The 15,917-nt window shown below is 32.2% G+C and overlaps 3 protein-coding genes across 3 annotated transcripts; 2 read left to right on the top strand and 1 right to left on the bottom strand.

Moving 5' to 3' along the window:
* The first annotated feature begins 4,429 nt into the window (after positions 1-4,429).
* Positions 4,430-8,015, top strand: LOC105769530 (probable protein phosphatase 2C 9). Its single transcript, XM_012590221.2, has 6 exons — positions 4,430-4,832; positions 4,954-5,050; positions 5,794-6,033; positions 6,128-6,404; positions 7,240-7,394; positions 7,533-8,015. The coding sequence occupies exons 2-6, from the start codon at positions 5,018-5,020 to the stop codon at positions 7,671-7,673; spliced, it is 846 nt and encodes a 281-aa protein (XP_012445675.1). The 5' UTR covers positions 4,430-4,832; positions 4,954-5,017; the 3' UTR covers positions 7,674-8,015.
* Positions 8,016-10,426: 2,411 nt separating this feature from the next.
* LOC105769529 (uncharacterized) lies at positions 10,427-12,346 on the top strand. Its single transcript, XM_012590219.2, has 4 exons — positions 10,427-11,414; positions 11,558-11,650; positions 11,751-11,818; positions 11,917-12,346. The coding sequence occupies exons 1-4, from the start codon at positions 10,785-10,787 to the stop codon at positions 12,125-12,127; spliced, it is 1,002 nt and encodes a 333-aa protein (XP_012445673.1). The 5' UTR covers positions 10,427-10,784; the 3' UTR covers positions 12,128-12,346.
* A 539-nt stretch (positions 12,347-12,885) lies between these two features.
* Positions 12,886-15,458, bottom strand: LOC105769531 (14-3-3 protein 7). Its single transcript, XM_012590222.2, has 7 exons — positions 15,295-15,458; positions 14,348-14,654; positions 14,176-14,263; positions 13,969-14,078; positions 13,574-13,722; positions 13,313-13,347; positions 12,886-13,135 (listed from the first exon to the last, which is right to left on the bottom strand). Exons 1-7 carry the CDS (start codon positions 15,359-15,361, stop codon positions 13,130-13,132), a joined length of 762 nt encoding a protein of 253 aa, XP_012445676.1. The 5' UTR covers positions 15,362-15,458; the 3' UTR covers positions 12,886-13,129.
* Between the last annotated feature and the right edge of the window lie 459 nt (positions 15,459-15,917).

Genomic DNA, 15,917 nt, shown 5'->3' with positions numbered 1-15,917 from the left:
ACTTTATTGAAGGATTCTCATTCTCCACGCTCATAAGAACATCACCCTCGAGAAGTTTGATATCATCTTCTTCAACATCAACCATTAATGGCATGTTATCATTCGAGTTTCCATTCCCTCCATTCATTAGTATGTCTTTAAGCAACATGTTATTTGCAGTCGGAGCAGTCATATCCTCATCCGGTCCATCTGGTAGATCATCTTCCCTCATGCAGGCTTTCTTGATGGCTCAACCACCCCCACAACCAAAGCCACATCTAATGCTACCTCGATGATCATCTTTTTTTGGAAGTTTGAAATTTTAAACATAATGACATTTTAACCCATTTATAGAGTTAAAAGTTTTTATTACTAGTGTGTCAAATAATTACTTAATAGATAAAAGATTATCTTATATATGAAACAATTTGAGAATATGGCAAATGTCTCAAAGATTTAATTAAAAAATCAAAAGAGAGATAAATTGGTATGATTTTGGAGTTTTTAGACTTGTAAGTTGCATATGAAATAATTACTCAAATATGAATTTTATGAATTAAGGGAGCAAGTAAACGAAAATATTTGTATCTTTATTAGCCTTGTTTTCTCTTTACCAGCTGAGCGGCGGCCTTAGGAGATGATGACTACATAGTCACGGATTTTGGCCTTCTTTTCTTAATTTCAATTTTGGTTTCCTTTTATTTGTCCCAGTTTTAGCAAGGAACGGTCACGTTACTAGGAAGTAGGTTGGTTCAAAATGCTATCTTTGCCAAGGAGAGATTGTTGAAAGAATTATTTTATAAAATTATATTTAAATAAAAATTAAAATGATATCAAGTTTAGAAAATTAAGCTTATGTCAATTAAATATTAATTTAATTAATATCGATATTATTAATATAAGAAAATATAAATTTAAAAAATTAAAAAATATATATGAATCATTTTAAACTCTATATATATAATTAAATTTATTTATAGATTCAATTTTGGATCAGGGCTAATTGACACAAAACAAGAAGTAAAACTATATGACACAAATTTAGATGTCTTATTTAAACCCATTGCACCTTTATCACATGTCTTAACCTAGAGTAAATACGAACATGTATAGTTGGTGGCTGCGGCAGAGACCATCCAGCATCGGCCGTCCAAGGTCCTTACCAACAAACCGCCTCAGCTAAGTCTTCCCGGGATTCTACTTCGTTAGCTTCGCGCTGCTATGATGTGATTTTTGTCGTTATATATTTTGCACAAAATTTATAAAAAAGAAACAATATTATTGTATAATTGTTTGTGTTTTTATTATATAAAATTAGAAAAAATCACATAGGTGGAAGTTGAAATTATGACTTCAATTTTTTAAAATCTTAAATTTCAAAAATATTTGTCATTCCAATTAAAATATCATTAATTATTTAAATAATTTTGTATTTACAAAAAGAAATTTATCCGAAGTGTGTTGTATTTTTTATATGTCAAAATAAGTTTGCTGGACCGTGTTATTTTCGAATATAAATGCTACCAACCATTAATTATTAATGGAAATTTTCGACAATGTTTTTGTTTTGCTTATAAGATTCAATTAAAGAATTTCTTTTATATTTTTTTATGATTTACGAGTGTGTAATTCAATATTTGAGTTTATTACAAATATTGGTGTATTTTATATATAAAAAATTGAATTTTTAAGTACATGTGAAACAATATTTTTGGGAACATAAAAATGCTATTGTATCAATTTAAAATTTTAGATTTATCACAAATATGATTATTTATTATATTATTAAATTGATATTATAAAACAAGTTATCAAGTTGATATAAGTAAATCTTGTTTTCATATCAGATTACACTTTGACAATAATTTATTTAAATTGGTACATTAGAAAAGATGTCAAATGCCTAATAATAATAACTTAAATTAATATTGTAATTATATAAAAATTAAATTAAGATTTACTTCTACAATATAGGTCTTTTGGCATGCATCATCTAAGCTTTGAATTTTTTTTAAAGTATGTTTTGGAATCTTATTATATCTGGTGGAGAATTTGTCTTTTAATTTTATCCAAGATTTAAATCTCTAAAATTTATAAAGTTTCCCAAATTTGAATATTTAAAAGATGGACAAATAAGATATAATTGAATTACTCTATAAATATTTTATTTAGATTCTAGTCATCAATGATTATTTCATTTCCAGAATAATTTTAGTTTATCATTCACTATGTAACCTTTTTCTTTTAATCTCTTTAAAAGGTAAATTTCAAGGTATATGTCGATTTTAGAAAAAGAATAGAGATATAATTAAGTTAAAATTTTGATTATTTACGGAAATAGGTCATATTTTTATAGATGTGATAAAAACCCGTTTTAAGAAAAAACATTTTTGGAAAAATACATTTCACAAAAAGCGTCTTCTTTCGTTACGTGTTAGTATTTTCATCCTTGAGTCACAAGTTCAACTCTTCTCTACACTTGTGTTTTTTTATTTCATGTTGTTTCAAATTTTTTATTTTTAATTAATAATTATTTTATCTGTATAAATAAAATAATAAATATGTACTTATATAACGAATATATATTATTGATATTTATCATTATGTTCAATATATTTTATTTTTAAAAAAACATCAATTAATTTCTTTTGAAATATTTTTCTTGGGGAGGGATACATTGGTGTAAAATTTAATTAGTTTTACACCCTTTCATAACTTTTTATACAATTCATATTTTAACAATCTAACCGTCATATTTCATGCTCCATTCATGTAGATCATGCATAGACCAAATCATGGGTCGGGTCATCTGCCCAGACTCGAAAGCCCGTCTGAAAAGTGAGAGGGTTTAGATAGAAAAATATGATCAAAAAATGAGTTTAGACAAAAAAATATACATGATTTTTAAATGGGTCGGGCCTCAAGTAGGATTTTTTTGGCCCGGACTCGAATAAGCCTAAACTTTTTTCCTGCTATTTTGTTGTTGTTCTGCTGTTGTTTTATTGCTGTTATATTGTATAACTATTGTTTTATTGTTAATTTTGCTACTATTTTAGAGACATTTACTTACTAAGTTGTAACTATCTTAATGTTATTTAAGTATAAAATTTTTTAATATATTTTCAATTTGTTGGAAAACATTTATTTTAATGTTTTTTAGTGTATTTGATGTATCATATTTTTTAAATTAATTTTAAATAAAAAATCTAAAAAAATTAATATGTGCAGGCTGTGCCAGGCTCGAGTTTAGTATTTTTAATTTAGGCCTAGCTTAGACAAAATTTTAGACCCATTTTATTAGGCCGGGCCAGGCTCGTGCCTAGAAAATGGGCCTAAAATTTTACTTCGGCCCAACCCATTATCAAGTCTAAATTCATATTACTAGATGAAACTATAATGGTATTTGAAATAATTAATTAAAATATTTCACGTATAAAAATAATAATATTTAAAATATTTTACATATAAAAATAATGATGATATTTAAAATAATTATTTAATTTTAAAATATTAGAATTTATCATAATCACGTCAAAAAATAAATTTTGACATATAAAAATTATATATAAGGAAAAATAAATGAATAAAATAGTTGATACACTTAAAAAACATTTTTACATAATGATAGATATAAAAATATATATTTATTATATAATTACAAATTTATTGTTTTATTGATATAAATAAAATAAGTATTAATTAAAAATAAAATAAAATTGAAAACAATATATTTATTAACTAAATAAAAAGAACATGAAAAAAAACACATATGCTTGATGGAGTAATGGAACTGGGAAAGCATTATTGCCATATATAAGAAAAATCATTCTATTTCCTTAAATAATCAGAAGTTGAACATACCCTAATTTTGTCCGCTTTGCGGTAAGTTGTTTCTTGAAATGTTTTATTTAGTTTGGGATGTTGTTTACTAATATTACCGTACACAAAATCATATTTATGTTTATTAATGAATTTTACATGAGTATAACTTCTTTGGTAATTAATTAATAATTTATATCATCTTAAAACAGACATGTTCAAGGGTTGCCCAGTTAGGAGTTGGTTATCGATTTACGTAAAAAAAAATCAAATTTCAACTTATCATTTGTTACCACAAATTCTTCACCAATTAACATAATCCAAGTCTTTGAATGAAGAAATTAATTTAACTTGGTTTAATTGTTGATTGATTCTTAACTTAATTAGCATAGTATTGTTACCAATATAAGATAACATTAGTTTAAGTGCGTTGAAGTATATTGAAAAGAGTTATGGGTAATTATAAGTATTGTGTAAATCAAAATTTATGAGAAGATTGTTAAAAGAATAACTTGGCTTAATTGATAATTGTATTTGTAAATTTTCACTTTTTTTAATAAAAAAATAAAAGGATTTTTTTTTAACGCTGAAAACAAAGAAAGCGCCCCCAAAAATGGAAAACAGACTGAAACAGCAAAGTCAACATGAAGAAGTCTGCTTTGTGGCAGCTTTTTTTTCATTATATTGTTAACGATTCCTTTTTCACATAAATATTATGATATATCATATCAAATAGCAAAGGAAGACTCTTCCTAGAACGGTCACAAGTAATCATTCAGGCAAAAGCTCCATTCTTTTTCTCCAAATTCCAATCTTTTTTTTAATATTAAGCACTAGTTTTTAACCCTTTAAAAGAAAGCTTTCAAATATTATTCAATTGCTTGTACAAATTAACAAAAGCCAACCTATAACAAGAAGAGGAAGAAAACCCCAGCTGATAAACAAAAAGGAAAGCTGTTGTAGCGGACACCTACTTCACCCAGCAGTAGCAGAAGCAAGGCATATTTTGGCCTTCTAATTGATTCTTTATCTTGGTGATTCTTTCATGCTCATCTTTTTGTTTTTGCTCTCTTTTTTTTTATTTGTGGCTTTGAGGGTTTTCCCTTAACGATACTTTTTTTGTTGGGGTTTTGATGATATCTTTGAATTGACCAGGAACTTGATGCTGAAGAGAATTTAGTCAGGCAAATTAGAGGTTTTTGCAGAAATTTTATTTTCTATGGATTGGTTGTGCTGCTTTAATTCCTCTCAGGTAAAGCATATTTGCTGTACTCTTTTAAGGCTTTTCTTAGTACTCCTATGTTTGGGAAAATAAAACTTTTAATTAATTGTGATGAAACTTGGAATTTTTATATAGGTTAGTTGTGTGATTAATTTTGAGGTTATGTTGCTTGATTTCAGTAGGTATCTTATATGAGCTACTTAAGAGTGATGATTTTGGGTTGCAAGAATGGTCTGCATATTGAAAGGATTTGATCATTCATCTTAGATGTGTGTTGGGATTGCTATAATTTTTCATGAACGCTTCCTAATGATGATCTGTATGGCATATAGTCATAAATATATTCTTTTCTTTTATTTATTTTTTATTGTGTGATTATATTGCAGATGTTCCTAACTTGGTAAACCAATTTAGAGTTTTTCTTTTAATACAGGTTATGCAATTAATTTTTTTTTTAAAAAATCTATTTGCCCAACAGTCTTGTACAAGAAGTTCATCATATGATCCTGTATATTGATTTATTATGAACAGTCAGTACACAGCTTGTTTAGAAGGGAAATTTGGATGAACTTTCCATGCTACAAGAATTTACTCTTTGGGGTTCTTTTTCCCTTTTCGTTGTGTCATCTTTTTCATAATGTTATGTTGATGCAACATATTTGATGGTTTTTTATAGTAACCGGATTGGTATAGGTTTTCTTTTGGTTGGTGTTAAGCAACGTGGCTAAGTGAGGCTTACAAAGAGACTTATTGTTACTGTTTTATCATTTTAGTATGGAGGGGGGCGTTCATCATCTGCTTCTGGCAAGGGGAAAAGCCATGAGGGTATAATGAGGTTTGGTTTCAGCCTAGTAAAAGGGAAAGCAAGTCATCCTATGGAGGATTATCATGTCGCTAAGTTCATGCAGATTCAAGGTCACGAGTTGGGGCTTTTTGCTATCTATGATGGTCATCTGGGAGATAGTGTACCTGCCTACCTACAAAAGCATCTGTTTGCCAATATCCTAAAGGAGGTGGGATGTGCCATACCATTTTTAATAGGGTAATTACATGTTTTGGCTTATTACTTTCAAATCAACTTATGCTTTCATTTCTTACTTTTTCTAGGAAGAGTTTTGGGTTGATCCCCGCAGAGCCATTTCAAAAGCTTATGACAAAACAGACCAAGCAATTCTTTCACGTGCTGCTGACTTGGGTCGTGGTGGATCCACTGCTGTAACTGCAATATTGATAAATGGAAAAAGTCTATGGGTGGCAAATGTTGGAGATTCTCGTGCTGTTCTTTCAAGTAGGGGTCAGGCTACACAGATGACTACAGATCATGAACCAAACACCGAACGAGGCAGCATTGAGAACAGAGGAGGATTTGTCTCAAATATGCCAGGTCTTCTACTGCATCCAATGTTTACAAGTTCATTCGTTATTATGCACATACAGTCTAATATGATAATAATTTATAACATGTTTTGGCAAAGAAGTTGAATGGTTGAATCTGCTGGTGATCTTTAAGCTGTTTGCAGCTTCTAATGCTTAGACACTTATGTAGGAAGTTCCTAAAAGAACTTATTATCCATGTAGTTTTGATCCTCATTAAGACACTGATGGTTCAGTTAGTTACTCCATCTACCAAGAACACATCAACTACATTGAAAAGAAATTTTTGTCTTTACGGTTCACTACCTTGTAATTCTCTTATTTTTCTTCTTTTTATGGGCGCATACATTTAATTAGTGGTTAAATTTACTTTTTATTGCCAAGTATTAATTACCTTGTTAAGTCAATGAAGAGGATAGGCTGATTTTGTCTTGTTGCTGCCAGCCTATTGTGGGCACTTATTAGATTCAAGTTACTGATTCTTCCTTCATTCCTAATATGGAATCTGCAATAATTTTAGGTTACGATAATGACTCTGTAAGTTGGTTGCTTTACTCAAAATCCACATCATTGGCTTCCTTTGCATTTTTCTTGATGTATCCATTGAAAAGGAAACTGCAAGTTGCCATGATTTTTTTATTTATTAATTTTTATTATTTTGCTTCTCGTGCCTTGGCCTGAAATACATTCAAAGATACCACAAAAGAATTGATGGCCCGAAAACATCAGTTCAGCTAATTCTAATCCATGGAAATTCTCACTATAGAGTGAAACATAAGGCTCTTGCTCTAGTAATTTTTTTCGTTTTGAAATTGTTGAATTTGCTGTTTTGTCATGCTTAACAGGAGATGTTCCTAGAGTTAACGGACAACTGGCAGTTTCACGTGCTTTTGGGGACAAGAGCCTTAAATCACATCTGCGGTCAGATCCAGACATTCAAAACGCCAAGGTAGATGGCAATACAGACGTTTTAGTCCTTGCTAGTGATGGTCTTTGGAAGGTAAATTCTTTTGGTTTTGATGCCTCTGTTCATTTATATTTATTCACTTCGTGCACATGCAAGAAATTGTCTCAATGATGCATGAGCTAGTAATAGTTCAGCAGGAGTTTTATTTCCCGTTCTTTATGCTTAATCCAGGTGATGACTAATCAAGAGGCGGTTGATATTGCAAAAAGGTTCAAAGACCCACAGAAGGCCGCAAAGCAACTGACCACCGAAGCAGTTAAAAGAGACAGCAAAGATGACATATCTTGCGTCGTCGTTAGATTTAGGGGATAGAATCGTTTAAATCATATTGCTCTCGGGTGAAGTGCTGAAATAAGAGTTTGTTTACCCAGGATGGCAATTTGTGGATTAGACCAACATGAAAATGCATATAGCTGCTTGGGGTAATCCTTGAAGTTCTGCAGAATCAAGGTTTGGAATTTACGAAATTATTATTCAAAAACAAAATACAGGTTTTAACTCATGTAAATTTGTTTTATCTATTAGGCTTTGATGTTTGATTATTATTATTATTATTATTATTATTATTACTATTAGGAATTCATTGTATATGGTAATGGTTGTCACCAGAAATTTCTCAAGTCTTGGAGTGCAGATGAAGTTGCCTGTTTTAAATTGTGGGTGCAGGAATTTGAATTAAAAGTTTGTTTTTCAGCAAATTGGGTTACTTTGCTTCTATTCGACCTTAACCTCATTCTTCGATTCAGTTGCTATAATTTTTAGTTTAACAATCAGCCAAGTGGATGAAATTAGTTGAAGTAAGGTTCAAATTGATCCTACATTCTTTGCACTAATCCCTACATTTATAGATAACTAGACTTGCATTTGTTATCCCGTAGATTATGCTGTCCTCTCCGTGGTTTCTTCTAGGATTTGATTGATTGAATGGATAAAAAATGAAAATTTTGGTAGTAATGGGCCTTAAATGTGGATAAGTTTACCCAAAAGTCAAGATGCAACAGTTAAAAGAAACCCAGAAAAGACGGCCCAATACAGGCTCAAAGCACCCACGTTTTGTTTGGTTAATGGCATTCAACAGTGTTGAATCAAAACCAAAAGTGAACACTTTCGCGAATTGTCCGACTCAGAGGCATATGCATCGTGGAATTTGTATCCAAACTTCCCACCCTTTAACTGCATTCAATTTCATATACGTGACCTGATGATTCCCACATTTATTATGTTAACAAATATTTTATCCAACTTTAGCTTCCTTTTTGCTTGCTTACTTGATTGGACGTTGCAATTAACTTTAAAACATTATACATCAAAAATATTATCTACCCTATTTATCACACTACTTATTTATTTAAAAATATTATTTTTTCTTAAATCGGACCCATTATGTCACATGACCGATTATTTATTTCAAAAAATATTTATGAATCTATCATGTTCATCCTATTGACTTTGTCATAAAATAAAAAAAGTAATAAGACAAAATTTCAAATGTATGAAGACTACATAAATATAGAATATATTTTAATCTTCAAATAATTACACTATAATCTAGCTTAAAAATAATTAACTCAACACGAAGCGTGGTAGAAACCATAGTAGTATAATATAAAAATTAAGTCTATAAACTATTTTGTACATAAATTCAAGTGTTGGTATGTTTATCTAGGATTGGATTTATGTGAAATTTCATCCTTTTACCTCTTAAAATGTAACGTAAGCTATATATATATATATAGTCTTTATACATAATTTTGGTATTTGAGTTTGATATTTGTTTTATGTGGCATCAATGTTTTTTTTTTTACAATATAATACTTATATTTAACAAAAGTATACATTTTGATATCTAGAGGTAACAATGTTAACTTTTAATGTTTAGTCTAGGTTTTATAGTTGATTTGATGGGAATTCATAATTAACTAATAATAATAGTAATTAGCTTTCACCAAATTAACTCTAACGCTTGAATTAAAAATTAAACGTAAAGTTAAACAAATTTAGAATTAACACTAATTTTTATTTTAAAAATTAAATATTATAATATTAGCAATTAAGTTTCATCAATCAACTTTAAAATCTAAATTAAACACTAAAAGCTTAACATCGTTACCTTTGAATATTAAAATGTGTAATTTTGTCAAATACAAAAAATAGATTAGATAAAAAAAACAACAACATAAATATCAGTTTGAAATAATATATTAAGTTTAAATTAAATTATTAAACATAGAGGTGGTGGATTTGATGTTGATTAATTAGAGCTGATTTTTCTCAAATTTCAAAATAGAAGCGCACGTGATGAAAGGAATTAACCCCAAATTGATTGTGATTAAGGAGAGAGCCGCACGATAAGCACTGTTACGTTTCCCACTGCACCTTTTACTCTCTCCCTACTTTTAATCCTTCCATTTGAAAATAAAAATAGTTTCTTTGATTATATCTGTTTTGTCATTCCATGATATTTATATATTTATTTAAAAATTGTAAAAATCTAGTTGATGACTAACATTTTTTCCTACTTTAACAGAGTTTGAGTTTAGAAATCAAATTAAGAAAAACAATTAAATTATGAACAAAAAATTTTCAGAGAAAATGTTGTGAAGCTTGAATGTCACTAATCGTTAATAATAATAATAATAATAATAAGCTCAGCAGCAGTTCAACGACTAGTATGCTTTACTTACATCCACACATTTTTTATCTGGTAATCCATCTCCGTATGGAAGTTCAACTAAACAAAACTTACCCCTGATGACTGCTCCCTTGACTATTATAGGCAGGGGCGGCGTCACTGGGACTTTGGCCTACAAACTTTTAGTTTTAATTATTTAAATAAACATAATTATAATAATAATAATTATACTGTGTTTTTAAATATTTATAATTTAATCATGAAAAATCATTTTAAAAAAATTTGACTTGGCAATAAAAGATTAGATTAAATGAAAAGCAGAAAACAGAATAACCCCAGCCAGAACCCACATGGTCCCGACAACACCATCTCTTTCTTTCACACAAATTCCAATCTTTTCTATTGGCTATAGCATTTAATGTCCCCCACAAAAAAAAAAAAAAAAAACCTTACAAAAAAGAAAAGAACTTGCTGGTGGAAATTGGCTTCAATCGCTTTGGTTGGTCATATTACATTTACATATCCTTTATCTCTCATCTTCCTTCCTCCATTGTTTTGAGTTTTAATATCTCTCTCAAATCAGACCAAGATCTGATGTAACTCTTTATTCCTCTACACCCACAAATTTTTATTCCTCAAAAATCCATTTTAATAGTGCTATCTATGTCCCTCTCACATCACATAAACTAAACCAAAATCCATCATTATCAAGTGATTAGAGGACAATCATTTCCCTCCCTTGGCGGAAGAGTTTAGGTTGTATGATTCCATAGGTTTTCTAAGAAAAGAAAATGACAAGGTGTTTCAGCTTAACCGCAGCCAGAAACCGGTGTTACAAATCATCATTCCTCAAAGCGGGGCTTCGATCCACCATCACGGACCTCCAAGATGGCACCGTCATGCACTGTTGGGTCCCCAAGACACATAATGACTCCAAGCCTAACCTCCTCCTCATCCATGGACTGGGAGCCAACACAATGTGGCAATGGGGTGACACCATTCGTAAGATGATCCCTTTCTTCAACATCTTCGTACCCGACCTTGTCTTCTTCGGGGACTCCTACACGACTCGGCCTGAACGCTCCGAATCGTTTCAGGCTCAGTGCGTGATGCGAGTGATGGAAGCCAACTCGGTGAAGAAACTCAGCCTGGTAGGCCTCAGCTATGGTGGGTTTGTTGGGTACAGCTTAGCAGCGCAGTTCAGTGAAGCTGTTGAGCGAGTGGTGATCTGCTGCGCTGGAGTTTGCATGGAAGAGAAAGATTTGAAGGAAGGAGTTTTCAAGGTATCTGATTTGGAAGAAGCTGCCGATATTTTAGTACCCCAAACGCCTGAGAAGCTTAGGGAACTCTTGGGTTTTGCTATGTTCAAGCCGCCTCCTTCGACTTTGGTCCCTTCTTGTCTGCTCGCGGATTTCATTGACGTAAGTGAACCAACGATTTCAGTCTCTAGAACCAGCACAAATTTCTCGTCTTTGTTAATAGCCAATCGACTGCCTCAATACGTCTGCTTTGCATTTGGGGTTGTCTTTTTCTTTATGTTAATTCGGGCCGCATATACAAACAGGTTATGTGTACAGAGTACACGGAAGAAAAGAAAGAGCTGATCCGAGCAATACCGAAAGATCGAAAATTATCAAACATTACCAGAATCTCTCAGGTTCATCTTAATTTTAAACCGTTCTTTGTTTTTTTAACCATTTGCTGCTTTTTTTCTGAACCAAGTTTGCTTTCAACCTTTGTGACTTCACTATTTTCAGCCCACCTTGATTTTATGGGGAGAATATGATAAAATTTTCCCTTTGGAATTGGGTCACAGGTTAAAAAGGTTCGCATCTTCTTCAAAGCTTTGGGAATCAAATTACTTAAAAAAACTTTCCGCTGATCGAGGGATTTTTTTTCTTTCTCTTTTTTCAAAAAATGCAGGCATCTGGGAGATAATGCTCACCTCGTCGTCATCAAGGGCACGGGACACGCCTTCATCGTAGAGAAGCCAAAAGAGTCTTACAGGCACTTGAAATCATTTCTAGTTGATTTGCAGCCTCCTCCGTCCACCCCATCTCCCATTCCCAACAATGAAAACCATCTTTCATCTTGCAAAGGAGAAGCAGAGAAGATAACCTTGAAAACAGCCTAGATTTTATGCATCATTTACGTCCATATGAAAAATCAAAATCAACAGAGGGAGACACAGAATCTATTAAGCTATTCCGAAGGAGCCCCCGTTAGATGCATCCCTCCCACTTTTCTTCTGAGCATCAGATGCTTAGTTTTATTGTTAGGGAAATCCATAACATAAATTCTTGCTAAGGAATTGATTATTCAGTAAAATTCATCTTCCTTTAGTGAATTTCAATCATTATTCTCCATACGTATTGTATCAATCTGCTACCATTTGCAAACGAGTTAGTAGTCTCGAATACCGAATTCAACAACCAGGCCCATATATTCAAGGATATAATATTTCTGTTAGATTCTAAATTTCACTTTGAAATTTTAGCTCACGTTAAATTCAAGATTCAAATCTAAACAAGCCCTTCCCTCTTAGGCTCTTACTATATATATAAATATTCCAGTTCACAATCGAGTTCAATGAAAAAGATAATTTATCCCAAAGAACCCTTTCAGTAGGACTGGGGAGGATGGTCATTTGCTTATTTGGAGGCCAAAATATGGATGTCTGAAAGTAGACGATGACCCATGTCAGGAATTTTGCAAAAAGGTCCACACACAGAATCGAACACTGCTGCTACACAAATATCAATCCCCTTGTTCAGAAAACTTCTCAAACAAATTGGGCATTTAAGCTATGTTAAGATCAAAACCAAGCAAAAAACTGAAGAATGAGCGAGGTGTGGTGTGCTTCAATCAGAAACACATGGAAAAACAAGAAGCTAAGACAACAAAAAATTGAACATAAGGAAGTAAGTCATAAAGACTATAAAGTAACCGATTCAATAATGTTTAAACAGAAGAGAACACAGAACAACAGTCTGAAAACATCTGATAAACAAATCGAACCATGTCATAGGTAACAAATCCTGGTACTACTACCATGAGTTGAAAGCAGGTCACTCTAGCAGCAAGCCCCTTTCCTACCTCGACAAGCCCAGTCTTAAAAGAATACTCTTTCATCCAATTAACTCTGCCAAGATATTGAACAATTTTGAGAAGACAGAAAAAGAGGTTTATTTGTAGACAGCAGAATGAAAGAGTATGAATGCAATCAAGATTCACACCACAATAAACTCTAACATGCCAGAGATAAAATTCATCGGTTGATCAACGATCAGTCCAGCTTAAAAAATTAAAATTTTCTTACCTCAGCCTGAGGTTCATCTGCTTTTGATTGCTCACCTGGATTACCAAATAGCAAATTTGCAAAAAGGAAATTATCAGAGGCAGTTGACAATAGAAATTACTAGTATTAGCAGAAAGTGATTAGTAGGAGGAGATCATGCTTCTTGAAACTAACTATAAATACATAAAATCCAGTCAGACAACAAGTGAACCATAGCAATCCAAATGTGCCCGTACATATATATTCTCTTATTAATCACAGAAACATACACAAAATATTTACCTCCTTCCTCTGGCAGATCCGAGGTCCACAAGGTGAGGTTGTCCCTAAGAAGCTGCATGATAAGGGTGCTATCCTTGTAAGATTCTTCATTAAGGCTATCAAGCTCGGCAATAGCCTCATCAAATGCTTGTTTAGCCAGATGACAAGCCCTGCTCCGATTTGCATCTCATTAGATAAACACTAGCTGCTAAAGTGGAACTCATATAATAGCCATCTATAATTATTAAAATAAGTAAACAACAACAATGGTTACCAAGGAAAGTATTTCTGAAACTACCACAAAATGAAAAGAAAAATTAGCTTTGGGATCATTCTCCCCAATGGAAAGAAAATTTAGAAGTAGGTTACATGATTGTGTATAAACAGGGGGTAGAAAGATTCCTACAATTTCTAACCTCTCGGGAGAATTTAATATCTCATAGTAGAAAACTGAGAAGTTCAAAGCCAGGCCAAGTCTAATTGGGTGAGTTGGAGGCAAATCTGAGCTTGCAGTGGAAGTGGCAGCCTACAATAAAAATCAAAATAGGATAAGAGGAGGGCTGATTAAAGGTAAAAGAAGAGCAAAAAAAAAAAAAGCAGGATTTGGAGGGAATTCAACGCACCTCATAAGCCTTAAGTGACTGATCAGCAGCTTCTTTACGATCATCTCCTGCCTTAAATTCTGCCAAATAACGAAAATAATCTCCTTTCCTGTTACACAAAAAGCAACAAATAAGGAAATATTCACACTCAAACCGCCCCATAAAACAAAAACGAAAGTAAGATGATCCTCACATCTTATAGTAGAAAACAGTTGATTCCCCGGTGGAGGAAGATGGAATGAGGTGCTTGTCAATGACTGAGAGTATGTCATTGCATATTTTTGAGAGCTCATCTTCAACCCTTTGCCTATAATCCTTTATCCTCTTCACATTTTGTTCATTACCTTTGGCCTCCTCCTTCTGTTCAATTGAAGACAGTATCCGCCAGGATGCCCTTCTTGCTCCAATCACATTCTTATATCCCACAGATAACAGATTCCTCTCCTCCACAGTCAGCTCAACATCCAACTTAGCAACACTCTTCATGGCCTCAACCATCTCTGAAATAGTAAAGTTTTTTTACAATTTTAAAACAGATTCCAAATGAGCTGAGGTTCCAACAAACCAAAAAATGAGCCCCAAACATACATATATTTGCTAATTTGTCTTTTGCTTCTTCAAATTTGTTAAAATGGGAAACTTAATAGCAAATTCAAAAGAAAAAAAAAACACCGTTTTTTTTAAGAAAATGAGCAACAACTCAAAATGTAAAAACTTAAACATAAACATCTCAAATGAGAGTAAAAAACAAGCATTTTATTTCTCCACAAGTTTTTAACCTTAATTAATAAAAAGTACTAGCAATTGCTTTATCAAATCGGACTTCTTTATGCCTAGATAAGCTAATATTTATCTACTGCTACAAATTTTGTTTTTAAAAAAAGGTTGTAACTCAAGTCTCAACTTCATCACCTCTTTTCAGTATATTATCATCAAATCAGAACCAAAGCCTCTACTATTCTCTAAACTACAGAAGCCTCTACTATTCTCTAAACTACAGATCAAGCTAGAAATCAAGTTAAAACGACAAAAACGAAACAGAATAAGACTACCGATCAAATCAGAGAAAATAAAGGATTAAAAAAAGTAAGCAAACAAAATCTCACGAATAAATTGAAAGATCCACAAAAAGGTAGTTACCATCGTATCTTTCAGCTTGCTCAGCGAGCCTTGCCAAGTAAACTTGTTGCTCTCTTTCCTTCTCCATGGCCGCTTTCTTTGTCTTTGAGTCTTTGATCTTTAGATTTTGCGGTTTGGGGGAGCTGGGGAAAGGAAGGGAAACTGCTTTTTAAGGAATGCCGTACTTTGTTTTCTGGCCGTTAGATGTGGTTCGCTGGGGAGGGTGAATCGACGGTCTGGATTGAGTTTTCTGAGAGGGACTTTTGAGGATAAGGAAAAAGTCGGAAAAACCCTTGGAGAAGTCGAAATATGTTGGGTGCGGATGAGGGTTCAATCAACGCGGTGCATGTGAGGGATTTAGGAGAAGTTGTGATCGTTGGATTGACAATTGGCAGTGATCACATGGGAAGTAATGTTGACCTGGAGGAACACGATTGATTGTGAATCCATGGGGTCTACACTTTTTTTATTTTAACTGATGACTTGGATACCAAATATTTAAAAACATTTTTATTGAATTAGTATTTTTCTTAAATTTTGAAAAATAAAAAAATATTCTCACAACATTTTTTCTTTAATATTCAACCACTTCAACACTCATGGAATAAAATGTAAATTTAGCTAAGTAAATGTGACTTTATATT

This window comes from Gossypium raimondii, chromosome 5, assembly GCF_025698545.1.
Source record: "Gossypium raimondii isolate GPD5lz chromosome 5, ASM2569854v1, whole genome shotgun sequence".
Lineage (NCBI taxonomy): Eukaryota > Viridiplantae > Streptophyta > Magnoliopsida > Malvales > Malvaceae > Gossypium > Gossypium raimondii.
This window is presented reverse-complemented; position numbering and strand designations above follow the sequence as displayed.